The sequence below is a fragment of the Humulus lupulus genome, chromosome 6 (assembly GCF_963169125.1).
Source record: "Humulus lupulus chromosome 6, drHumLupu1.1, whole genome shotgun sequence".
Classification (NCBI taxonomy): domain Eukaryota; kingdom Viridiplantae; phylum Streptophyta; class Magnoliopsida; order Rosales; family Cannabaceae; genus Humulus; species Humulus lupulus.
Window position 1 is genome coordinate 221,972,380 of NC_084798.1, and position 27,156 is coordinate 221,999,535.

The 27,156-nt window shown below is 37.3% G+C and overlaps 3 protein-coding genes across 7 annotated transcripts; all 3 read left to right on the forward strand.

Moving 5' to 3' along the window:
- Positions 1-436: 436 nt before the first annotated feature.
- On the forward strand, positions 437-4,715 carry LOC133783502 (probable amino acid permease 7). 2 transcript variants are annotated; one of them, XM_062223146.1, is made up of 8 exons: positions 437-566; positions 640-758; positions 945-1,181; positions 1,984-2,077; positions 3,275-3,489; positions 3,566-3,699; positions 3,800-4,027; positions 4,107-4,715. In XM_062223146.1, the coding sequence occupies exons 2-8, from the start codon at positions 665-667 to the stop codon at positions 4,506-4,508; spliced, it is 1,404 nt and encodes a 467-aa protein (XP_062079130.1). In that variant the 5' UTR covers positions 437-566; positions 640-664; the 3' UTR covers positions 4,509-4,715. The 2 variants fall into 2 exon arrangements, with proteins under 2 accessions (XP_062079130.1, XP_062079131.1); XM_062223147.1 differs by lacking the exon at positions 437-566 and having other exon boundaries at positions 612-758.
- A 770-nt stretch (positions 4,716-5,485) lies between these two features.
- Positions 5,486-11,271, forward strand: LOC133783504 (probable amino acid permease 7). Of its 4 annotated transcripts, none has more exons than XM_062223150.1 (8): positions 5,486-5,810; positions 5,896-6,138; positions 6,293-6,386; positions 8,058-8,272; positions 8,357-8,490; positions 8,590-8,817; positions 9,720-10,100; positions 11,134-11,271. In XM_062223150.1, the coding sequence occupies exons 1-8, from the start codon at positions 5,708-5,710 to the stop codon at positions 11,143-11,145; spliced, it is 1,410 nt and encodes a 469-aa protein (XP_062079134.1). In that variant the 5' UTR covers positions 5,486-5,707; the 3' UTR covers positions 11,146-11,271. The 4 variants fall into 4 exon arrangements, with proteins under 4 accessions (XP_062079134.1, XP_062079135.1, XP_062079136.1 ...); XM_062223151.1 differs by having other exon boundaries at positions 11,111-11,243; XM_062223152.1 differs by lacking the exon at positions 11,134-11,271 and having other exon boundaries at positions 5,896-5,994; positions 6,073-6,138; positions 9,720-10,303.
- Positions 11,178-16,741, forward strand: LOC133783503 (probable amino acid permease 7). Its single transcript, XM_062223148.1, has 6 exons — positions 11,178-11,316; positions 11,908-12,129; positions 12,247-12,340; positions 15,047-15,261; positions 15,395-15,756; positions 16,248-16,741. The coding sequence occupies exons 1-6, from the start codon at positions 11,178-11,180 to the stop codon at positions 16,647-16,649; spliced, it is 1,434 nt and encodes a 477-aa protein (XP_062079132.1). The 3' UTR covers positions 16,650-16,741.
- The last annotated feature ends 10,415 nt before the right edge of the window (positions 16,742-27,156 follow it).

Genomic DNA, 27,156 nt, shown 5'->3' on the forward strand with positions numbered 1-27,156 from the left:
AATCTTGCACGTCAATTATACAATGACAAGCACATACATATATATATATATATATTTACACCACTAGCTATATTATAATACAATTAAGATCATAAAGTAGTGAATGAATAACCAATGGATGTTATGTAACAGTTAAAAAAGTCATTTGGTTTATGACTTTATGGTTGGTTCTTTTCTTTAACTTCTCTTGAAAATTTTGATTATTATTATTAACAAGACAACAATATATATATATATATATATATTTATTTATATACATACACAGATTCAAATAGTTAAACAAGCCACTGGTCCATATAAGGGCTATGTTCATTCTTTATCACTTGCTTTACAATTTCTTTTTTTGTTTTTGTCAGGACTTATTTACAATTTCCATAATGAAAATTATGACTTTTTCAACACCCATTTCCCATATTTATTCCACAATATTATGATGTGAATAATTAAAAAAATGTATGTATATATATATATATAGATATATCAAACTTAACTATCAAACTTGAAGGTATTAGCCTTGTTGGGTCCAACAAAACAATCTATTCTCTTTGGTCCTCAAACACACCTTGGTGAGTCTTGGCTTATATTGATTTTGTTGCTTATAAGTTATACTTACATACATATATGTGTGTATATATGCAGATGCAGAGTCCATTGAGGGAGAAAAATGGGTGGAAATGGAAAAGCAGAAGAGGAACAATCACTATTACATGAGACCTTATCTTCATCTGATGACTCCACCCAGCTTCTGAAAAGAACAGGTATTATTATTATTATTATTCCTTTTTCATCATCATCATCAATATCATCTTCTTCTTCTTCTGCAAATATTTTAGAAGGGAAGGTGTTTGATAATTGGTTAATGAAAACATGACATCAGCTCAGAGCAAAAAATCTGTGAGTGAGTAATAAATTGTTGAGGTTTTGTTGTTGTTGTTGTGAACTAGGGACCACATGGACTGCTGTGGCACATATTATAACAGGGGTCATAGGAGCTGGGGTGTTGTCACTTTCATGGAGTGTGGCTCAGTTGGGATGGATTGCAGGCCCTTTGCTCATGGTGGTATTTGCAGCCATAACCATTGTTTCCACACATCTTATTTCTGACTGCTACAGATACCCACATCCTCATTTGGGCCCTGCTCGTTGCCCTTCTTATATGCAAGCAGTCCATTTGATTTTAGGTGACCAATACTACACCTGATTACCACCACTCTACTCTTACATTTCATCCCCAAATATATTTATATTTGAGAATTCTCGACTTCACTTTAAGCCCTATTGGTGGGGCTATTTAGTCTTCTCGACCTGTGAACAGTTTTCGGCATGATTTCTTTTATGACTGTGTATATTGTAGTTGTTTAGAGTATCTTGCAAATTTTCAGTACTGAAAACTAAGTTCAAACATGTTGTTTTCTACATGCATAAAAAATATTAGTCACTCGTGCAACAATATATTTAAACTTAGCTTTTAGTACTATAAACTATTCGAAATTTTCTGAAAATTTGCAGAATGCTAATACTGAGAGCCCCTCCGATAAGGCTTAAAATGAATCTCCTATAGAAGAATTGTCCTATATATATATCTAAATTGTTATAAATATTTGAATTAGTAGATGTTCATATATAGCTCTCAAATATTTAGTAACAGACAGATTTGTTCTTCTTACTTATTGCATTGTTTTTTTATTTTCTCATAATCTGTGAATCCGGGGTTTGATAAAATAGCTTCTTTTATATAATTCATTGCAAATTCTTGCTTTCTTCTTTATTTTACAGCATAAATATATAATTTTATATATTGGAAATTTAAGTACACAATTAGAAATGTAAAGTGGCCTATGTTTTAGCTTCTTTTTGTCTGTCTTTGTTGTTGATTCCTAGCTACTCTTGGCAGCTACTTATGCACATACTTAGAGTGAAGTATATGTGGTTTTTCTTACACATTATCATCATCATATAACAATGTGAATGCCAATATTGTAGGAGAGAAATGGAAATATGCGTGTGGAGCGTTTGTGCAACAGAGCTTGTATGGGTGTGGAATTGCCTATACCATTACAGCAGCCAGCAGTGTCAGGTGTGTATATTTCTCTTTCTTTACTTTCTATTCTATGTAAGCATTACCTGTTTTGACTCTGTGTTTCTATTCTATGTAAGCATCACAAATATAGAGTTTATACATTTTTAAACTCTGTGTTTTGACTCATTACCTGTTTGGACTCTGTGTTTTGATAAATTATTTTTTGGACCCCGTGTTTTGTAAAATGGTTCAAATAGGCATCTAAACCTGATTTTAATGAACAAAAAATTGAATATAAACACAGTTCTTAGGCAGAATGACTATATTTTTGTTCTGAGTTGTTAGTTTGATAAATTATTTGTGATTTTAGTTCAAAAAAACTTTGATCAAAATTAGTTTTAGGGGTCTATTTGAACTATATTAGAAAACACAGGGTCCAAATAGGTAATGAGGCAAAACATAGGGTCTAAAATAGCATAAACCCAATAATAATATATATATATATGTATATATATATAGCTCAGGTGCTTTGATTGTAAGCTTAAACTTTATGTTTGTTCATGAAATATAGCAAAACCCCTCGATTGAATAGGCCACCGTATAGCTCGAGAAGAACAATTTTATGTTGTATTTGCCAATAATCCTACTTGCCCAAGTATGAGACAATTAGTTTGGACAAAAGAAATGAATGGACTTTATGATTGCATAATGCCTTGCACTGACTTAACTCTCCTATTAGAAAAGATTTTAAGAGTATTGATGCAGCCACATCAATAGCCGTTACATAAGATTTAGTTAGTCTTTTTACTGAAGGAAATGGATATGCAGCAACTTTTTCTGATGAATTGGTAGCTGGCTACTTTTAAATAACAAGGACAGAATTGATTAGTGTGTTCTAGCACCTCTTTTGGTCTCCTGCACAGACAGATAAAACCCAAGGCTCCAGAGAAAAGTATTTGCATCACTCATGCTGTTACCATATTTGTAACTGAAATGTTGTGTCACTTAATGACATCCATGTTTGTAAACTGAAATTGAATCCATTACCAAGTGGTGACTTAATTTGGAATTTTATGGCATTGTGTGACTCATATCCTTGTGTTGTGTCCATTATTAGCAAGTTTGTACAGATTCTTTGCTTCCTTATGTTGGTGCTATAACAGGAATTTTAGGCAGTAACAAGCAAGAGGATGTCTATCTTTCTACACTTTATGAAAACTACTCTTGATTTAGTTCTTTGTTATGTTGATGCAGAGCCATTCGGCGATCAAACTGTTACCACGAAGGAGGGGAACATGCTACATGTTCGGATGGACTTAGTCTGTACATGTTGCTATTTGGAGCTCTTCAGATTGTAGTGTCACAGATACCGGATTTTCATAACATGGCATGGCTTTCTGTTATTGCTGCAATCATGTCCTTTACCTATTCTTTTGTTGGATTTGGACTTGGCTTTGCAAAAGTCATAGGTAAGGCAATGAATTTTAACATAGTTGCAGCTATACAAATAAACATATATAAAAGGCTTATTTATGGTAATTGCAGAAAATGGAACAATTCAAGGGAGCATAACAGGAGTTCCAGCCTCAAATATGGCCAACAAATTATGGTTGGCATTTCAAGCAATTGGGGACATTGCTTTTGCCTATCCATACTCAGTAATCCTTCTTGAGATTCAGGTAATTTGATTTCTAGTCTCATTTCAAATCGTAGAAACTCAACAAGGGTGATTTAAAAACCTCTCAAGTATTGTGAATATGGTCTTTAATGAATATGAAGGATACCTTGAAGTCTCCCCCAGCAGAACACCACACCATGAAGAAGGCTTCACTCATTGCAATCTTCTCAACAACCATTTTCTATCTCTGCTGTGGATGTTTTGGATATGCAGCATTCGGAAACAACACACCAGGAAACCTCTTATCAGGATTCGATTTCTTCGAACCTTACTGGCTCATAGACTTTGCTAATGCCTGCATTGTTCTACACTTGGTGGGAGGATATCAGGTAATAACAGCCACTATTGTATCAAAAGTAGTAATATGATCATTGGATCAATTCTCAAGGCATTGTTGTTGTGTGGCAGATATACAGTCAGCCAGCATTCGCAGCAGTCGAAAGGTGGTATAGCAGAAAATATCCAAACAGTGGATTTGTGAATAGTTTCTACTGTTTGAAGGTGCCATTTCTGCCTACACTTCAACTAAATTCTTTCAGACTATGCTTTCGAACCACGTATGTAGTGTCTACAACTGGAATCGCCATGTTGTTTCCTTATTTCAATGAAGTTTTGGGAGTGTCAGGGGCCCTGAGTTTTTGGCCTATGGCTGTATATTTCCCAGTGGAAATGTACTTTGTGCAAAACAACATTTTGCCTTGGACAAGAAAATGGCTTGTTCTGAGGAGTTTTAGCTTTGTTTGCTTTCTTGTGACAGTTGTTGGGGTCATTGGTTCACTTCAAGGACTTATAAGTGCTAAGTTTAGTTAAGTAAAACTATTCTAGTATTGTATTGTAATATAGTGTAAAGTGTATATAAACCAAATGGCTCCTTCTGTAATATAGTGTAAAGTGTATAAAACTATTCTTGTATTGTATTGTAATATAGTGTAAAGTGTATATAAACCAAATGGTTCCTTCTGTAAACTAGGGACTTCAAATTCATGAGGCAATGGGCACCACTAGCATTAAGTTTCATCAATATGTTTTGTATTTGTTTATATCTGTCATGAGACTCTTGAATATGGAACTGATTCTATGGAGAAACTGTCTTTCGACTTTGGTACATAAGGAAAACGACAATAGCATATAAAAAGGACAAAAATATGACAGGAAAAAAACGACAAAATTAGTAAAAAACGTCAATGTTATGAAAAACGACAAAAATGTAAACAAAACGACAAAAAAGTGAGAAAACGACAATAATATGAACCAAACGACATAAATATGAAAAACAACAAACGTCGTAAAACGACAATAATATGAAAATCATTATTAAGAAACGATACTATTACACGAAACGACAGTAATAAGTAAAACGACAACAACATAGAAAAACGACAATAAAGTCATAAACGACAGCATAAAAACGACAATAATAATAATAAACGTCAATGGAATAGATAGAAGAACGACAATAATATGAGCCAAACGACATAAATATGAAAAACAACAAACGTCGTAAAACGACAATAATATGAAAATCAACATTAATAAAAAAAACGACAACATTGTTAAGAAACGATACCATTACACGAAACGACAGTAATATTTAAAACGACAAAAACATATAAAAACGACAATAAAGTCATAAACGACAACATCAGAAAACGACAATAATAATAATAAACGTCAATGAAATAAATAGACGAACGACAATAACTAAAAGAGGCCGTTGACATGAAATGAAACAACTCTGCATCAGGCGACCATCAGCACAGTGAATGAAGATCTACCAATCACATGTACATATCAAATCAGTAGAAGAAAAAACAAATATTTTAAGCTCGTAATACAAGAAAAAAAATATTTTTTTCGTAATACAAGAAAAAAAAATGTCTTTGTCATTAGAAACTTGGAACCTCAAAAGGGTATGAAACTATGTGAGTCAAAGGTCAACAGCTTCATAGCGATCTGTATTCCATTCCATATAAGCTTTGATATGTGTTTGTGTTGGAAGAAAGAGCGAAATGGGTGGGGAAGGAGATGAGGAGCTATCACCATTTGTGGAAAGCTTTTCTTCATTTGATAATGAAGATGGTGCTGAATCAAACCAGCTGCGCAAAAGAAATGGTAAATCTTTTATATTTTCTTTGGTCAACATCATTATCATCTTCTTATTCTGAGGTTTTTTTTCTGGTTTGTTTTTGTTGTGAAGGGACCACATGGACTGCAGTGGCACATATTATAACAGGAGTTATAGGAGCAGGAGTGTTATCACTCGCATGGAGTATAGCTCAGTTGGGATGGATTGCAGGTCCTTTGTTCATCTTAGTCTTTGCTCTCATCACCATTGTTTCTGCAGATCTTCTATCTGATTGTTACAGATACTCAGATCCTCATTTGGGGCTTGACCAATATCGTTGTTCTTCTTATATGGAAGCTGTCAGATTGTACTTAGGTGACCACTTCTTTTGACTACAATTCCTCTTTTTTACTTATTATCATTTAATGTGTGATGTGGGTTTCAATTAGTTTCATTGAATTAGTGCTATCAACCTCAGAAATTTGAAGAGATGTTTGACTGGTGTACATTACAATATGGAAACTTTTAGGGGAGAAATGGCAATATGTGTGTGGAGTGTTTCTGCACCAAGGCTTGTATGGATGTGGGATTGCCTATACCATTACAGCTGCCAGCAGCATCAGGTTTGTATTCTTCATTTCACACTTTTCTTTGTTTAATTTCAGATCTGTTTGTCTTTCTATATTTGGGATTTTTTTTTCTGTTTGTATACATGTATATGTATTTGGTGAGAGGAAAGAAAGATTGACTTTCTATCCAAATATGGTTCAGTCAGGTGATTTTATTGATGTTGTATGTGACTAGTCTTTGAGGGGTTTCCTTTTCTGTTACTACTTGCTCTGGGAATGAGCTGTATGTGGTTATGGAACTATGAGACCAGTCCAGTTCAGACCAGACCAGACCAGACCCCCAGTTGTTGGTTTGGTCCCAACACATGTTAATATGTTATAGCCCAAGAAGAGCCATTCTAGTATATTAACATTAGCAAAAACTTCTCTAGTATGCCTTTTACTGCTAATCCAGAAGAGTAGTTCTACACGCTTATGATTAAATTTTGTATTTTGTTTATATGCAATCATGTGACTCAGTATAATTAGTTAGTATTCATTTGTTTTAAATGGCTAAAGTATTATGGACAGAGAGGTTTGAGAAATGAAACTAATTTTGTGTAAGGCATTGTGTTTTTGATGATATCCATGCTTGAATGGCTTAGTTTTCTTTGTTAACTCTATTCATGGGGTACACACAGAACAAACTTATATAAACAACTGCTAGTTGAAAAGGAAAAGGCGATCCAACTAACTTTTGAACTTGCTATAGGTTCTTGACTTCTTAGCAGACATTCACTAAGAACTAATAAACTTCTTAGTAGACACTATTTCTCTAATTAAACTAGGCATGACTTATATACAAATGTTATTGTCTCTAGTTTGGAATACTTCACAGTTAATGGATTTGAGGGCCAGTTTCTTTTAAAAAATTTGTTTAGATACTGCACTGATTGACAGTACTTAAAAAGGTCACATCATTCAAGCTATGAATATAGAAAAAAGTTACGAAGATGATTATATCATGGTTGATATAACATTGCGTCATCATTGTGTCTATTAAACCTTGTAAGTTTAGATTATAGACAGAGAGATATGACAAATGAAACTAATTTTGTGCTAGGCATTGTGTTCTTTATTACACCCATGCTTGAATGGCTTAGTGTTTTTTGTTATATTGTTGGCCATAAGCTATCAATTTATATGGGAAAAAAAGGTAATAAACAAACTTTTGAACTTTCAATAAGTTCTTAGATTCTTACAATGATGATAGACATTCATTAAGAACTAATAAACTTTTGTTCTGTTGATTTCCTTTGGGATAAAATTAGATTCTGGGTGGCTACCTGGGTTTATAGGTCGAAAGGATTTGAAGATGTTTTCTTTTTGGATCTCTGTAGGGAATGGATGTATTTGTGGTCTTAATCTTTTTGTTCTGGTTTTTTCTAGGGCTTTGTTTTTGTCTTATTTTTGTTTCCATGGTATTCCTCTGCCAAAAGTGAGGGTTATAATTGATTTTGAGAGGAGGTCTTTCTGACCTCTGACTCATCTTTTCAAAAAAAAAAAAAAAAACTTTTTAAACTAAGCTTGAATCCATTTAGCTGCATGGCTTTTATCCAAATGTTATTGTCTTCAGTGTGGAATGTTGTGCAGTTAGGATGGATTTGAGGGTCAGTTTTTATTTTTTTTATTTTTAATTCTAACAATCCTTAATAAATTTTAAATATTTGTTCTATTGTAATGCAGAGCAATTCAGAGGTCAAACTGCTACCATGATAAGGGACATGAGGCTGCATGTTCATATGGAGATATTCAACACATGCTTGTATTTGGATCTATTCAGATTGTAGTGTCACAGATACCAGATTTCCATAACATGACATGGCTTTCTGTTATGGCTGCAGTTATGTCTTTCATCTACAGTTTTATTGGATTCGGACTTGGCTTCGCTAAAGTCATAGGTAAGCCAATGAGTTTTAAGCTAGTTGCATCTTTATATCATCTAAAATTTGAAACTTGTTCGGTGACTTAATTGGTAATTGCAGAGAATGGAACAATTAAAGGGAGCATAGCAGGGGTTCCAGCCTCAAATATGGCCAACAAATTATGGTCAGCCTTCCAAGCACTTGGGGATATCGCCTTTGCCTATCCATACACGGTTATTCTTCTTGAGATTCAGGTTTGATGTCTAATCTTAATCTAAAGCATTAAAAGATAAGAATGGTACTTTAAACCCTCTCGAGTTTTGAATAAGGTTTTGTAATGAATGAATATGAAGGATACATTGAAATCACCTCCAGCAGAAAGCCAGACCATGAAGAAGGCTTCAGTGATTGCAGTCATCTTGACAACCTTCTTCTATCTCTGCTGTGGTTGCTTCGGATATGCAGCCTTTGGAAATGACACCCCGGGAAACCTCTTATCAGGATTCGAGCTTTTTGAGCCTTACTGGCTCGTCGATTTTGCTAATGCTTGCATTGTTCTTCACTTGGTGGGAGGATATCAGGTAACAAAGTCCATTTATATCTAATTCACAAATGGAAAAATTTTCACCCAAAAGGGGCAACTCTAACATTTAGGCATGGCAGGTTCGAGTCCCTATTGGTTACTTACATAGCAATTGTTATAGATTTCTGGTCTCCAAATATTGTAAGGTTAGGTAGAGAGCTTAGTTTTAAAAAAAAACATTTACAAATGATTTGGTCCTACAAGGTCTGAGATCAAGTCCCAAATGGATACCAACATAGTAACTGTTATAATTTTCTGGTCCCAAAACTTTTGCAAATAAATGTTCCTATTTCCTAGTGTTGTTTACCTATTCCTTTTTTATAAATGTACATTCAACCAGTATGTGCAGTCGATAAAATAGTTATTTGATCCCATAATGTTTGAGGTTCGAGTCCTTTCTGGGTACCTACATAGCAATTTTTATAGTTTCCTTTACAATATAACAGAATTAACTACCAACTGTAATAACAGATTCTTTACTAAATATTCCTCTCAAGATCTGAGGCTCGAATCCCTCTTAGGTACTTCTAGTGGTGTTCACCTATCTATCTAATTTTTATAGTTTCCTTTACAATATAACAGAATTAACTACCAACTGTAATAACAGATTCTTTACTAAATATTCCTCTCAAGATCTGAGACTCAAATCCCTCTTAGGTACTTCTAGTGGTGTTCACCTATCTATCTAATTTTTATAGTTTCCTTTACAATATAACAGAATTAACTACCAACTGTAATAACAGATTCTTTACTAAATATTCCTCTCAAGATCTGAGACTCGAATCCCTCTTAGGTACTTCTAGTGGTGTTCACCTATCTATCTAGAGCTACTAGTACACAAAAATTTAGTTTGAAAGTGAATTGGTAGCAAGTAATTCAGGTGTTATTTTTCACTCTCAGATGTTCAGTCAGCCAATATTTGCAGTAAGTGAAAGATGGCTCAGCAAAAACTACTCGAACAGCGGATTTGTGAAGAATTTCTACTGCTTGAAACTGCCATTGCTTCCACTCGTACAACTTAATCCGATGAGAATATGTTGTCGAACAGCTTATGTAGTGTCGACCACAGGAATTGCCATGATGTTTCCTTATTTCAACCAAGTTTTGGGAGTGTTAGGTGCCATTGGCTTTTGGCCTTTGACTATATATTTCCCATTGGAAATGTACTTTGTTCGAAACAAGACTCAACCTTGGACAAGACAATGGCTTGTTTTAAGGATGATTAGCTTTGTTTGCTTTCTTGTCTCAGTTGTTGGGGTCATTGGATCACTTCAAGGACTTGTAAGTTCAAAACTTGGTTAACTGAAAATTATTATAGTTAGTTCTTTATACTATACACTAGTATTATATATAATAGTATATAGAATAGAAACAGAATGGGAAAACAATGTTGAGGAAGAGAACAAATGGCTCCTTTTGTGAGGTAGTTTGAGATATATTATACAATTTTTTTGAGCTTCAGTGATATTATTGTCTTTATTTCATTCTTTGAGTGTTGATTCTATGGAGAAACTGAATTTTGAATATTGTACAGCATTAAAACGACAAAAACATAAATAAACGACAACAGTATAAAACGACATGAATACTAATATTCGATAATAGAGTCATTAGAGTCGAAAAATGACATAATAATGAAAGAGCACCTTGAACATGAAATAAGCTACATAAAAGATAAATTATTATTATAATTTATAATAAGAGAATCTTCTATTTAAATCAATTTTAAAATTTGAACCACACATGGAAAATATTTTTATCTTTATATAATAGAGTCAATTATTCTCTTAATTTTATTTATAGAATTTATTAATTATGTCTCATAATTAATTGTGCATGGTTTCATTTTTCTTTCTGTTAATTGATTCTTAGTTTGAATTAAATATATAAATAGGATTTTGGATTATTTAAAAAGAAAACCAGTTATTGCTAGCTTTTCTTCTTCCTTGTTTTTTAATAAAGAGAAATAACTAGTTTAATTAGTATGACAAGTAATAATTAACCCACCGACCAAATCTTTTTTTCTTTTTTTTTTTTTTAAAAAAAACATAACAAATAATAAATATATATTTATAGTAATATAGTTTCACCAAACTGTCAACCGAATGCGTTTGCTCAAAGATTGACCTACCCATTTAAGTCTTCAGTTAGTTAGTTACAAGTTTATTTTTTATTTTTTATATATACTCAATTCATAATAAAAACACATATTATTCATATAATAATTTGGTATGCAATAACATAAATATATATTTTATATTTTTATATATATGAGTCCTATATATGCATAGAGTTGAAAAAAAATCATTTTGAGGTGTCTGGCTGAGGAAGAAAAGAACTACTCAAGAAGATCATCATATGGGTGGAGAAGATGAGGAACAAGAGTACCACTCATCATCACTAGTAGCACCCTTAACACAACCAAAAAACTTTTCTTCATCTGATCATGATGATGATTTTGATGATGATGGATCCAATCACCACCAAATAAGAACAGGTAAGTACTATACAACTATATATATATATGTATGTACACCAATAAACAAACTTTATAGTATAGTTTTGTTATATAAAATACTTAAATTTATCGAAAAAGAGATTCGATTAATGAGATTTGGTATGATACTTATGAAATCGATGATATCGATGAAATTGATATTCAAATATTTCTTCTTAGAACGTATTGATTTGACCCCATATAAGTGGGACTGCCACCCCATAACATGTTGCCGCCAGAAGCAGAACCCTGTATTTTTTTCTAGAGAATCTCCTCATTGTTCACGAGCAACTAGAAAGCAAAACCTAGTAAGAAAAATCTCGAAAGAGAAAAAAAGAGTGTAGTTTGTTTACTGTTTTTGGAGTTTTTCTCCTTTCTATCTTATAAAGCACAAGCATTTTTTTTATTATAAATTTAGCAATCCAACAAGATCTCCCGAAAAACTAATAACAACGAAAAATCTTACCTCTTATAAGAAGAGTGACGGTAACAGCTATTAGTTGTTTTTCTATTCTCATTTCTGCGAAGAGATCGAAAAAGAGAATAACGAAACTAAAGTAGGGTTAGGGTTTGTTGTGATGAATTAATTAGGGAGCACATGGAGTGGTGCAGCACATATAATAACAGGAGTGATAGGAGCAGGAGTGTTATCAATTGCATGGAGTATAGGTCAGTTGGGGTGGATTGCAGGTCCATTGGCTATCATAGCATTTGCAGCCATTACCTTTGTTTCGACTTTTCTTCTTTCTGACTGCTATAGATACCAGCATCGTCGCTGCCCTTCTTATAATCATGCTGTCAGATTCTATTTAGGTACATATTTACTTCTATATCATCTATATATATATATACACACACACACAACTACCAGTCTTCCCTACTTATAATAATACTTCTCAAATTGTAATAATTAAATGTTATTATATATAGGGGAGAAATGGGAACATGTGAGTGGAGTGTTTGTGATGTTGAGCTTATCTGGAACTGCGATTGCCTATATTATCACATCAGCCAGCAGTGTCAGGTACATATAAACATTAATATCTCCTCCTAATAATACTACTATATTTTGGTATATAAATATATGTTATGTATAAAAGCAAAATAGCTCATAGAATCTAAAATTAATAATTGACTTAATAGTATTAAAATATAAACATGAATTAGACAACTCTAGTCTATCCTAAGAGCGTAGCATCATCGTCATTTGGAAAATGAATGATAGGAGCCGATGGAGATCATGGCGGAGGTGCTGAAAACGACCAGCCATATCCGAATGTAGATTGATGATGAGGCAGTTGGGACGAGATTGCCACATATATCTGGGCATAAATTGAGGCGGTACTGGCGGGGGAGCTTGTGTAGGCATGTCAACATAATCTTCGAACATATATTGAGGCGGTGGCGGAGCTTGTGAAGGTGCAGCTGCATACTTCTCCCACCATTCAACCACTTCATTCGATCTCATTGTTTAAGGTTGTGGACAAGATTCAGGGGGATGGCTCGGGGTAAAAACTCAATGTCTTCTTTGTACTATCCCATCAAGTTAGCTATCATCTTTTTGAACATGCTATTATCATTAGATTGAGTGGACTAGGTGTATGACGATGACTGAGATTGCGCTCAAGCTTGAGATTGATTGTTGGAGGCCCCTTTCCCCTTCAATGTGCAGCCACTCCTCGTTCATTGTCAGGACGTTCACTCGACACTTTTCTCATGATCATCATTTCATCGACCGTGCTTCCTTCATCAGAAATGGAAAATGGGGCTTGCTGGCTTTTCGCTTCAAAATCTTTATACAATATATCCTATTTTATAGAAAAATGTCGATAATACATACAAACCATAGTGATTTTAAGGTCAAACAATGAGTAAATTATATTCTTACATAGTTTGTTCTTGCCTGGTCATTGACGAAGTCTTCTTTTTCCTTGCGGATGTGAATCTGCTTCCAACTCTCAATGTAACCCGCTAAATTTCTAGATTCCGGGTAAAACAAAGAAACAACTTATTAGATAAGTAATTAATTAATAAAGAAAAGTTATATTTTTTTGTTACTTACTCGATCGTGAAGGGCAGCCACAAACGACTTCGATCCTTGAGTAGAAGGATACTTCATCAATTTCCTATTGGTCTGGTTGTCTTCGGCCTATTTAATCATTTTCTCATCATCCACAAGGCAATAAACTTTTTCCAATCTTCAACACTAACACCACTGTAAGGGTTATTGAGGGCCCGATCTAAGTTCTTATCTTCACCGTAAAACTTCTTAAAGTGCGCATTCCAAACAAGTTTTCATATTACAATATTTTACTCCAGCATCATGATTTACAACCGCAATATTCTGATTATAGTCTTACCGCCTTGCTATATCAAACTAGTACTACATTTTGAAAAAAAAAACGTTAGTAAAATTGCACATAACACATAGGGGTTGTTTGATATGCAGAAATTGGAGACGATAATGAGAATCTCAATATTTTCCCATGTTTAGTACTGGGTGTGAATCTTTCTAACCTGGGATACTGTACTCCAGGGGTTTTAACTTTTCCCGATTTTGGGTTCAAGTGAAACTCACCTGACAGGTGGTTTTCAGATACCCAGGAATGTGAAACACTTCAAAATTATTATTATTTAAAAAAAAATCTTAAACCAATAATTTTTTAGTTAATGACTTATTTTATTTTTGAAGCTTATAATATAAAAATAATTATACATATATCAAATTAATAAAACCTTAGTCATCATCATCATCTCATTAATAAAACTTTCTTTGTCACTGTCATGACCCCATTGATTAGTAGTAGAAGGACGAGGCACAATGTCAACACGTTAAGCTGGTTCGTTAGACTGTTACACAATCTACTCTCCCAAATCGATAGTTAGGATGAAATTTGATGAGTTCTCTTCATGGACAACATCAATACTAGTGATGAATTCATGATTCACCAGATCATCGAGATAGAAAACTTGCTTCGCTTGGGTAGTAAGTGTATACTGGTCATCTTTGTACCATTTAACTGTGATATTTATACTAGTGATATTATTTTTAGTGATTGATTTATTCCTGCTCGGATCAATATTGAGCTATTTGCACTGAAATAATAGTACTTTATATTCACCACTATAAGATAGTTCCAATACTTCCTCAAGTTGGCCATAAAAAGTCAACCAACAACGGATACTCCACTATTTTGTGTAGTGCGATTCTGATCTCAATTATTTGTTACAAATTGAACCATATTCACAATACACGCTTGGTAGCCTTACTGACCATCTATGCAGACAAAAAAGTCTTGGATAATTCAAAGAGACATATTTAAGAGTCCTTACTCACTCCGCTTCTCCGAACGAGTCTAAGGTATTTGGTGATTACAAATAATTAAAAACAAAATCACTAAGCGATAATAGCCGTTTCTATCCAATATTTTATAATAAAATCTTACCAGCAAAGAAAAGCAAGACAAATAAAATATGATCTTATGATATCTTATAATTTGTTCAGTTTTATGATATTTCCTTATCTTATAAATTCTAAAATATTTAAGTTAAAAAATTATTAAATATAGTTAATTAATTATTTCTCAATTTTATTCTCTATAGTTTAATTTTATTATCTATTTAATTGGAGACAATGAGGGTAATTTGATCATTCTTACTTTATCACTCTGTTCTTAATTGAAGTTTGCTCTGAGTTTTGATTTATTTATATATATATATTTTAATGTAGAGCAATTATGAAATCAAATTGTTATCATAAAGAAGGGCATGAGGCTGAATGTTCTTATGGAGATATTGTGTACATGTTGCTATTTGGAGTGGTGCAAATTTTTATGTCACAGATTCCAGATTACCATAACATGGCTTGGCTTTCTATCATTGCTGCTATCATGTCCTTTTCCTATTCTTTCATTGGATTTGGCCTAGGCTTTGCCAAAGTCATAGGTAACATGACAAGATTATTTTGCATATTAACATTAAATTCAATCACTTTTAAGCAAGTTTCAAACATGCTTGCAATGCAACCATGTGTAATAGCTTTGGGCTTGCTTAATTTATTTTGGTGAAAAAATTGCAGAAAATGGAACAATTAAAGGGAGCATAACAGGAATTCCAGCTTCAAACATAGCCAACAAACTATGGCTAGCCTTCCAAGCACTCGGAGACATCGCTTTCGCCTATCCATACGCGGTTATCCTTCTTCCGATTCAGGACACCTTGAAGTCTCCTCCAGCAGAGAACAAAACCATGAAGAAGGCTTCAATGGTTGCAATCTTTGTGACAACATTTTTCTACCTCTGCTGTGGTTGCTTTGGCTATGCAGCCTTTGGTAATGACACACCGGGGAACCTCCTAACCGGGTTCGGATTCTATGAGCCTTTTTGGCTCATAGACTTTGCCAATGCCTGCATTGTTCTGCACTTGGTGGGAGGATATCAGGTAATCTAATATGCTACTCCAAACTTTAATAAACTAAATAAAACTCATTGGTACCGTGATGACCTACTCTTATTGGTGTAATTTTTTTACCGAAATAAACGAGGCAAGAAACATAACAAGGATTGCCCATTTAAAAACAAATCAATAAAACCTGCATCGTATGTTAAATGGGGCGGGGATGGTATTTCAAAATCTAGTGGAGATGCTTCTCTAATGTGTTGTTTTATTATTATATTAAGTTTAGGTGCAAAATTTTAAATGGAGTAAGGATGGTATTTCAAAAACTGAATTGACTTTTCCAAAACTCACCCCACCAAATGTGGGGAAAAGAAATAAGAACAGGAATGGTATTTCAAAGGCTGCTACTTGCTCCCTTGACATTTCTAGTCAAGATGCTTCTCTATTATCATTTCTACCCAAAAAAAAAGAGAGAAATTATATTAGAGACACTGACTCATTCTCACTCTTATGTTTTTTTTTTTGAGTGGCAGATATACAGTCAGCCTATATTTTCAGTAGTTGAAAAATGGTTCATTGGGAAATTTCCAGAGAGTGGTTTTGTGAATAACTTTCACAAAGTCAAACTCCCATTTCTTCCTCTACTTCAACTCAATTCTTTCAGACTGTGCTTCAGAACAGCTTATGTGATGTCCACAACTGGAGTTGCTATGTTGTTCCCTTACTTCAACCAAGTTTTGGGAGTGTTGGGAGCCTTAGGTTTTTGGCCTCTAGCAATATATTTTCCTGTGGAGATGTATTTTATACAAAAGAAAATAGTGGCTTGGTCTAGACAATGGATTGTTCTTAGAACTTTTAGCTTCTTTTGCTTTCTTGTCACTGTTGTTGGCCTCATTGGATCCCTCCAAGGCCTTATTAGTGCCAAATTAAGCTAAGAAATAATGGATTATTCTTATTTATTATGATGTCATAATGCCATTCTTCTTTGATTGAAAATTAATAAATCAAAGTATAGTTCTATAATGTATATAGTAGAAATGTTTTGGTATTTTTAGTTTGTAATGTTAGTCTATAAAGTAAAAAGATATTTGTGGCGAAAGTAACTAGATTATTACGTTTGTAGCACTTAAGTATCTAAGTTATTTTTTTGTCAGTGAAAGTACATTCCGTCCATATTTTGTTACAGTTGTTTAATTTGCCCCTAAGTCCACAATGGATGTCAAATTTGCTTATAATCTGGGTACTTTTACTGCAAATATCTCATAATTTGAGTACTTTTGCCGCACATATTTATTAAATTTTGTATTTTCACTACAAATATTCATTTAATTTATTACTTTCAACAACATGTCACAAACACACTTAACGGTTGCAACAAAACATGAACGGAAGGTGCTTTTGCCGACAAAAAAAATAAGTTGAGTATTTAAGTGCTACAAACGTAATAATTTTGGTACTTTTGCCGCAAATATCCCTAAAGTAAATGACTTTTAAAAGTTGGGATACTTGTAACGCCCCAACTCCTAGGACCGTTACGGTGTGCCTTGTAAACAGTGCTAAACTCGCTAATCGAGTCATTTGGCCAAAATGTGATCTAAGTATGATTAGCGGTTTAGGGTTTAAACACTTTGGTTATGATGTAACGTTTCATTAGAACGTTTAATATATACATTGGGATCCCAAAAATATAAATTTCAGAGTTTATTACAGAAAATATTTACAACAGGCCGTTCTAAGCGGCAAAACAGGGTTCAACCCTAGTTCCACTTTAAACCTCGGCCGTGGCGGTCGAGCAGCTGTATATGTACACGTCATCACCTAAGCTCTCCAACTCAAGGATGGTCCAGCCTCCTCTTGCCTTTACCTGCACCACATAGCACCCGTGAGCCGAAGCCCAGCAAGAAAACATAACACTTTTCATAAACATTATCAAATGATTATCATTATAATCACACTGAATATAAAGCTTTCAAACCAATGGGTGAACATCACATGATGCTAGCGGGAGAGTGGCTGTTAGGTAAACCACTAGCCTCCAAGCTCTCTTTTCTAGCGGGAGAGTGGCTGTTAGGTAAGCCACTAGCCTCCAAGCTCTCTTTTCTAGCGGGAGAGTGGCTGTTAGGTAAGCCACTAGCCTCCAAGCTCTTTTTTCATTCATCGACCCTCAGGGTCGGTCAGGCATTAATGCTCCTTGAGTCATTCAATGCTAGTAGTCGATTAGATCTAATCTCTGTTGGCTTGCGTGATTCACGCTAAGGCCGTTCTGACAAATAAGTTAGCGCTACCTGACCTGTGTCCAGTATCACTGCCGAACCTGACTAATGAGTCACAGCTTCACAGTTAACACTAACACTTTTGTCGATTCTGACTGAAGAGTCAGTGCATCGTGACTAGTGCCCAGTACCACTGCCGAACCTAACTAATGAGTCACAGCTTCACAGTTGATACTAGCACCTTTTGTCAAATCTGACTAATTAGTCAGTACCATACACAAGTAAGCAATGCTATCAATATGTATCATATGCCAGTTATCCAAGAGTAGGGCACTCAGCATGCTTACTAAACAGTTTCTAGCATAATCATGATCATGCACAAACTCAGAGACTCAAGCTCTGGCCAATCTCATATTCATCATTCATGGCATGCCCTAATCACATGTTTCTCGTGCATTACATGCATCACACTTAATCATCCAGCACGCCTCAACAACAGTCATATGCAAATGGGCAAGATTGCCAAGCATTCATTATGCTATCAACGTTTACATTTAAACACCCAACATGCATCAATCATAACCATGCATGTCATACTCAATAATCAACCAACATGCTTCAATGATAACCATGCATGTCACATATACATAGGGTGCAGTTTTCTTACCTCAGATTCGAGCTTGTACCAATATAAGAACGATCCTTGAGAACGATCAACCTTTAAGCCCTTAGCGGTCACCTAATCATAACCATATATGGAACACCATTAATAACATGATAATCAAAGGTTCCACACCAATATCTAGCCCCCAAGAGATCAATCCAAACTAATCCAAGTAGTAGGGACACTCCCGAGGCCCATAACTAAGTTCCCGGGGTCAAAACGAGCAAACGGGGTGAAAACAGGGCAAGGGCTGCGGCCCTAGCACCTTGGGCCGCGGCCCCCAGGGTTCTCTGAGGCTAGGGCTGCGGCCTAGGCCGCGGCGCCCAGTGTCACGGGCCGGCTATTTGGGGATTCCAACTAGACGGAACGTGCGGCACTTGCAGACTCTTCAAGCTAGCAAGTCAGCCTACAACACACACCTACAGGCAAACAAACTCAGCGGTTAGCCACATACACATCTCGGACATGCAACGGGCCATAACGAAGTATGAGCAAGCACAAAGCAAGTCATTCCTAGGAACGTCCACACAACACAAAGCACACAACAAGGCAAGTGGCACACAAAGGCCCAACGAAGGTAACAAACAAGCAACACATAAGCAACAAGGAAGTACACAGGGACAAGTATAGATAAATGTTATTTCATTAATATATAGCCTTGATAGGGCAAGGGAGTACACAGCTTTGGCCCCTATCTGCTGATGGCCATGGTGCTTCCCTAAGTCACCAGGTCACCTCCCCCTAAGGAGCCTTCTAGGGAAATAAAGTCTTCCCAGGAACATATATGATTTTTGTCTGGGAGACATATGCAATATTACAAAACTGCCACTACCCTATCCCATGAGGTTGCTTGGTGCAAGACTTGACTAATGATCAAGCACCAAGGCATGCTCATTACAAAATGGCCCCATGTGGGTGTGCCAAAGGGGCAGCACGCCACACTCTCCCCCACTTAATCTTTCGGCGCCCTCGACGAAGTAGCTTGTAGATCTTCAATCTTCTGCGTGAGCTTCTTCAAGTCTTCCGCCCTTTCCCAGCTGATTTCGTCATCAGCGAGCCCCTTCCATTTTACCAGATATTCCTTATGCTTTTTACGGTCAGTGGTGACCGTTCTTTCCGCCAGGATTTCTTCAGGTTGACGCTTGCTCCTTGGCTGAACACTGACTCCTCCTCTGGTTGACTGGTTGCGCTTTGGATTGGCTGGATCTTCATGATACGGCTTCAAGTTGCTGACGTGAAGGACCGGGTGTATCTTCATCCAAGCGGGTAGGTCGACTTTGTATGAAGTTAGGCCAACTTTTGAGATGACTGAGACTGGACCCTCGTACTTGCGGACGAGTCTGATGTCTTTGTCCCCTCGGAATCTCAACTGTTCGGGCCGCAGCTTGATTAACACTAAGTCACCTGCTTTGAACTCCAGTGGTCTGCGCTTCTGATCTGCCCACTTCTTCATTCTTCTTGAGGCTTTCTCTAGATAAGCTCGGGCAATCTCTGTTGTCTTCTTCCAGTCTTTGGTGAAGTGAAAGGCTCGCGGGTTCCGACCGCGATATTCGTCCACTGTGTGGGGTAACAGTGGTTGCTGTCCATTAACAACTTCAAAAGGGCTCTTATTCGACGAAGAACTCTTTTGAGAGTTGAAACAAAATTGAGCTACATCGAGTAGTTGCGGCCAATTCTTCTGATTGGCATTGACAAAGTGGCGCAAGTACTCTTCCAACATCCCGTTGAATCTTTCTGTCTGCCCATCTGTCTGTGGATGGTAGCTCAAGGAAATATTCAGTTGTGACCCCAAGAGATTGAATAATTCGGACCAAAACGTCCCCGTGAATCTTCCATCTCGGTCACTGACTATGTTCTGGGGCACTCCCCAATATTTGACAATATGTTTGAAAAATTGTCTGGCTGTCTCTTCTGCCGAACAGTACTTCGACACTGGGATGAATGTTGCATACTTCGAGAATCTATCCACGACCACCAAGATCGCACTTAAATCTCCTGTCTTCGGAAGACTGGTGATGAAGTCAAGCGACATGCTCTCCCACGGTCGGCTTGGGACTCGCAAGGGCTCCAACAACCCAGGTGTCTTGTTCCTATCGACCTTGTCTTGCTGGCAGACCAGACATGTCTTGGTGTACTCCACTACATCGTCCCGCATTTGTGGCCAGTAGTAGCCCTGCTTCAAGAGGGCATGGGTTCTCTGCCACCCTGGATGACTTGCCCACAGAGTGTCATGACACTCGCTTAGTAATGTCCTTCGCAAATCTCCAGCTTTTGGAACATACAAGCGTCCCCCTTTAGCCCACAGAAGGTCATCCTCCACCCAGAACTGGCGAGTCTTGCCTTCTTTTACGAGCTTCAGGATGGTCCTGACAACTGGGTCTTTTTCTAGGTTTTCTTTAATGCGTTCCTTGAGTGGAGTGTTCACCACGCTAGCCGATAAACTAGCCATGATCTTTAGAGTCGCCAACTCCGCTTTACGACTCAAGGCGTCAGCTGCCTGGTTCAAGCGTCCTGCCCTGTGCTCAAAACGAAAGTCGAATTCCGCCACAAACTCCTGCCATCGAGCCTGCTTAGGGGTCAGCTTCGGCTGAGTAAGGAAATGACTCACAGCTGCATTATCCGTCTTCACCACGAACTTTGACCCCAGCAAGTAATGCCTCCACACTCGCAAGCAATGAATAACTGCGAGGAGCTCCTTCTCCTGGGCAGTATACCTCCTCTCAGCTTCAGACAGCTTGCGACTTTCGTATGCGACTGGGTGGTCCTCTTGTACTAGTACCCCTCCCAGAGCATAATCCGATGCATCTGTCTGTACTTCGAAGGGCTTGCTAATAGTTGGCAAGGCAAGAACAGGATCCTTCATCATGGCTTCTTTCAAACTTCTGAACGCTTCAGCACACTTGTCAGTCCACGCCCAAATCACACCCTTTTTCAGAAGCTCGGTCAAGGGTGTCGCCCTTCTTGAGTAGCCGTCCACAAATCTTCTATAGTAGTTAGCTAGGCCCAAGAAGGAGCGGAGTTCTTTCACGTTTGTGGGGGCTTTCCATTCCTGGATTGCCCTCACCTTCTCCAGATCCATACGAATACGGCCACGTTCCACCACGTGGCCTAAGAACTTGATGCTCTCCTGTGCAAACGAGCATTTCTCTCGCTTCACATATAGCTGGTTCTCTCTCAACTTCTGAAACACTTGAGCCAAGTGTTCTTGATGCTCTTCTATCGTGGCGCTATAAACCACGATGTCATCCAAGTACACCACCACGAACTTATCTAGATACTCGTGGAATACTTGGTTCATTAGTGTACAGAAGGTAGCAGGTGCATTTGTCAACCCAAACGGCATTACTCGAAACTCAAATGCTCCGTATCGAGTAACACACGTAGTCTTTGGTTCATCCCCATCTGCAATCCTCACCTGATAATAGCCCGATCTCAAGTCCAACTTTGTGAAGTATTTAGCTCCACTTAGCTGGTCGAACAAATCAGCGATTAGAGGAATGGGGTATGTGTTGCGAACTGTCACCTTATTGCCCTACAGTCGATGCACAGTCTCAAGCTCCCATCGTGCTTCTTCTGGAATAGCACCGGTGCGCCATATGGCGCCTTCGACGGTCTGATGAAGCCTGCCTCCAATAGCTCTTTTAATTGCTTCCTCAATTCTTCTAGCTCAGGGGGTGCCATTCTGTATGGCGCTTTTGTTGGAGGTTTCGCTCCAGGCACCAGTTCTATCTGGTGATCAATCCCCCTCTTTGGTGGCAAGGCTTTGGGGAGTTTATCTGGCATCACATCCCCATACACCTTCAAGACCCTCGTAATTTCTAGTGGAACAATTTCTTCCACTACTTCTTCGAACACGGTGGGCACAGCTACATAAGTCGGCTCCTGCTTCCTCACACCCTTCTTGAACTGTAAAGCTGATAGAAGCTTCACAGCAGGGGGTGGCTTCACCTTTGCAGGTACCATTGAAGGAGTCTCTCCCATTATGAGTAAGCTTCCAGTGGCAGGAATTGGAATGGCACCTTTCTCGGTTAGAAAGTCCATTCCCAAAACTACATCGAAGTCGTCCATATGGACGACCACCAAATCAGTCTGCCCTTCCCACGTGTCGATCTTCACGTTTACCCCTTTAGCCACGCCAGATGTGGCCAAGGCTTTGGAGTTGACCGCCTTCATGCGGCCTGCATCTTTCTCCAGCTTTAGTCCCAGTCGCTTTGCTTCGAGTTCAGAGATGAAGTTGTGGGTGGCGCCAGTATCAATCATCACGCTTTTGGCAGGCTTGCCATTGATAGCGGCATCCACGAACATTAGCCCTTTCCCCAGGGTCTTCTTCCCTTTCTCGCCATGCTTCTTGAGAGCGTTCAACAGGCGGACAGCGCCCATGTGCGCGTACTCTTCTTCTTCTTCCTCTTCTCCTTCACCTTGTTGTTCTTGGCCAATGAGGGCATTTATCTGGCCCCGGAATTTGCATACTGCCGACTTGTGTGGGCCTTTGCAAATCCAACAAGCTAGCGGCTTCTTCCCTACAGCAGCATCTGTCCCACTGGAAGAATTGGACTCAGCTGTCCTCTTCTCTCCCCCACTCTTGCCCTGCCAGGACTTCCCAAACTTCTTACTCCCGACGCTACTTGAGCTGGCTGGAGGGGTAGCCTTTTTCGGCAGGCTACTCTCCGGAGTGTAGTCTGTTAAGCGTTCGGCAGCAGCTTGAGCGGTGGCTAGATCAGTCACCCGCTGTCTTTGAAGTTCTTGCTTGGCCCACGGTTTCAGTCCCTCGAGGAAGCAGAAGAGCCTGTCCACTTCGGACATGTCTTTAATATCGAGCATCAGTCCTGAAAATCTCTTTACATACTCTCGAACTGTCCCGACTTGTTTAAGCTCTCGTAACTGGCGACGAGCTATGTAAGCTACATTTTCTGGCAGAAACTGCGTCTTTAATTCCCTCTTCAGGTCCGCCCAAGATGTGATGGTACACCTGCCATTCTCTATATCATCATATTTGGTCCTCCACCACACTTTGGCATCCCCCGACAAATACATGGTAGCCATGGCGACCTTTCCATCTTCTGAATCGGCCCGCACGACTCTAAAGTAATGTTCCATGTCAAAGAGGAAATTCTCCAAATCCTTTGCATCTCTGGCCCCATTATAGGGCCTCGGCTCGGGTACTTTGGCTCGGCCATATTCCATACCCATCGGCCCTGTTGCAGGGGCATTCCCAACCGCTCGCATGGTCAGGTTTACCTTGGCAGTAAGCTCAGCCATTTCTTCTCTGAGCACACCGACTGCCTCCCTGCAATCTTCCGTTGTGTCATTTATTGAAACTTCTTGTTCCTTTAGCATGCGCTCCACTGCCGCGATGCGCTCTTCCCACCTCGAGGAAACAGAAGTACTTGTTGGAGTGTTTCTTTTCTCCAACGCGATAATTCTGGATAAAAGAACATCATTCTCCTTCTCCAACGCAGCTATGCGATTGTATGCATCAGACGAACCCGAGTCCTGACTTGCAAAGGAAAGATCCCTGACCCTCTCGTCCAGGCCATCCAGTTCCCCAACTCGCTTCTCAAGAGCTTCGATCCTCTGAGTGTGGTTCACCATAGTGTGTTTTTGCCAAGCGCTTTCTAACTTGGCTCTGATACCAACTGTCACGGGCCGGCTATTTGGGGATTCCAACTAGACGGAACGTGCGGCACTTGCAGACTCTTCAAGCTAGCAAGTCAGCCTACAACACACACCTACAGGCAAACAAACTCAGCGGTTAGCCACATACACATCTCGGACATGCAACGGGCCATAACGAAGTATGAGCAAGCACAAAGCAAGTCATTCCTAGGAACGTCCACACAACACAAAGCACACAACAAGGCAAGTGGCACACAAAGGCCCAACGAAGGTAACAAACAAGCAACACATAAGCAACAAGGAAGTACACAGGGACAAGTATAGATAAATGTTATTTCATTAATATATAGCCTTGATAGGGCAAGGGAGTACACAGCTTTGGCCCCTATCTGCTGATGGCCATGGTGCTTCCCTAAGTCACCAGGTCACCTCCCCCTAAGGAGCCTTCTAGGGAAATAAAGTCTTCCCAGGAACATATATGATTTTTGTCTGGGAGACATATGCAATATTACAAAACTGCCACTACCCTATCCCATGAGGTTGCTTGGTGCAAGACTTGACTAATGATCAAGCACCAAGGCATGCTCATTACAAAATGGCCCCATGTGGGTGTGCCAAAGGGGCAGCACGCCACACCCAGCAAGGCCAATTTCCTGACACCTGCTTCTTCGAACTAGGGCCGCGGCGCTCAAGAACAGGGCCGCGGCCCCCAACCGTGGGCCATTCCCAAACGCGTTTTAAACACTCCAAATCTTCCAAAAACATACCCAAACATTCCCCAATCATCAAATCAAAGTTCACAAGCTTCCCAATACTCCAAAACCCTCAAAACCCAAAGCTCAAACCAACCAAAAACTCAACAATTAACAAAGTCCAATTCTAAGCTTAAAAACTTTAAAAACTTAAAACTTAAAACTTCGATTACCTTCGATTGGGTTGTTTCTCGTCAAATCCTTTGGTTAAGAAGCTTCTAATCTTTCCTAGGATCGCTATGCCTCGACCCTCACTTGATTCTGACTCCTAGAACTCAAGATTTCCTCAAAAATGCTCAAACGGTAAAACGGACTGTTTTGAGAGAGAACGAGAAGTTTCTAACGTACGTTCTTATCTGTCAAGCTAATTCAAGCTTAAGTAACCTCAAATAAAACCTAGTGCTCGGGGTCCCGAAAACACCCCCGGGGACACTATAGTCAAAACTTCCAGAATTTCACCTTGATCTCAAATATTCCCAATCTATCACCAAATAAACATTCCTATTACCCCAAATTTGACTCCGTTATGACAAAACCGCTAACTCTTAATCTAAGATCGTCTCATGCTGCATAGCTCGAATATATCTCCATAATAATGAAATCTTATTCACAAATTACAATACGCACCTAATAGGCAAAATTACCAAAATGCCCTTATCATTATAAGTACACCCATATGCATGCATTTATCATCATATAATAATATAATTCACATTAACATGCATATATTCATTTTATAACATATTAAATCAATTATGACCCTCCCGGCCTCCTAATCAAGGTCCTAAACCTTATTAGGAAATTTGGGGCATTACAATACTTTTCTTTACTAGCTTATTTACAATTTTTTCTTTCTTTCTCATTTATACAAAATAAAATTATAATTAGTGCCAATGTAATTTTTTTCCCAAAGTTAGCAAATGAGATTAGAGCATTACTGCTATATAAATAGACGTGTGTTATAAAAATGCTTAATTAGTTCACCAATAACAGTTTCAAGTGAGAGTTATTGAACAAAAAATAGCAATATTATAAACAATTAGTAAAAAATAAAATGTTTTTTTTAATTTAAAAGGTTTCTTTTTTGGAGAAATTACTTTTTAATCTTTTTAAATTAATATCCAAACACTTTAAAAATATTTTTTTTATTAAAAAAGATCTTCATATAATAATAGTCATCCAAACAAAAAAAATAAGTTAAAGATTTTACCCATTTTATATTTTTAGTTATAAGCAAAAGTGCAGAAGTTCTGTCAAACAAGGTCTTGTAGTTCGATATCTTTGACAAATATATAGCTATAGGGGATTAAAATTAAACTCTTTAAATAATATTAAAAGACAAATAATTATTGAAATAATAATAAGTTCTACTATTGGAAAGACAAATTGGTAACATTGTGTTAGGAATACTAGGGAATATACTCATTTGGTACCCTATGTTTTTGCAAAGTATCATTTTGGTACCCTCTGTTTTCAATAATGCTCATATGGTACCTTGTATTTTAAAATCGTACATATTTGGTACCCTAAACTCAGATTTGATAGATAAAATTTTGTCAATGTGATCAAACTGTTATCAGTTATATGTAATTATGTAATTAAATTTAAATTTGTAACTTACATAATTGACAGCAGTTTGATTAAATTGACAAAATTTTATCTATCAAATCTGAGCTTAGGGTACCAAATATGTACGATTTTAAAATACAGGGTACCATACCAAAATGATACTTTGCAAAAACAAGGGTACCAAATGAATATATTCCCGGAATACTATTGTAAGGATAAATAACTATTAAAGTTATAAAACTAGTTTGGTAAATTTTTATTATAATTATGTTAAGTGAATTTATAAATTATTTATGCAAATATTAGTTACAAATATATATATTTTTATTTGTAAATTAGTTTTGTAAACTTTTAATTTTTGTTGTTAGGAATTAATGTGTATATGTTGTTTACAAAATTGTAAAATTTGTTTAGTTATTGTAATAGTTTTGTTACTACTTATTACAATTTTGTAACTGACATTTTAATTTTTTAATGATTTTTAGTTACTGCCCGTAACAATTTTATTATTAATTGTAATAGTTTTCTTACTACTTGTTACAATCTTATAACTTATATTTTTACTTTGTAATTATAGAATTTGTTACAAATTAGTTGTTCTAACATCTAACATTTTTGTAAATTTTAG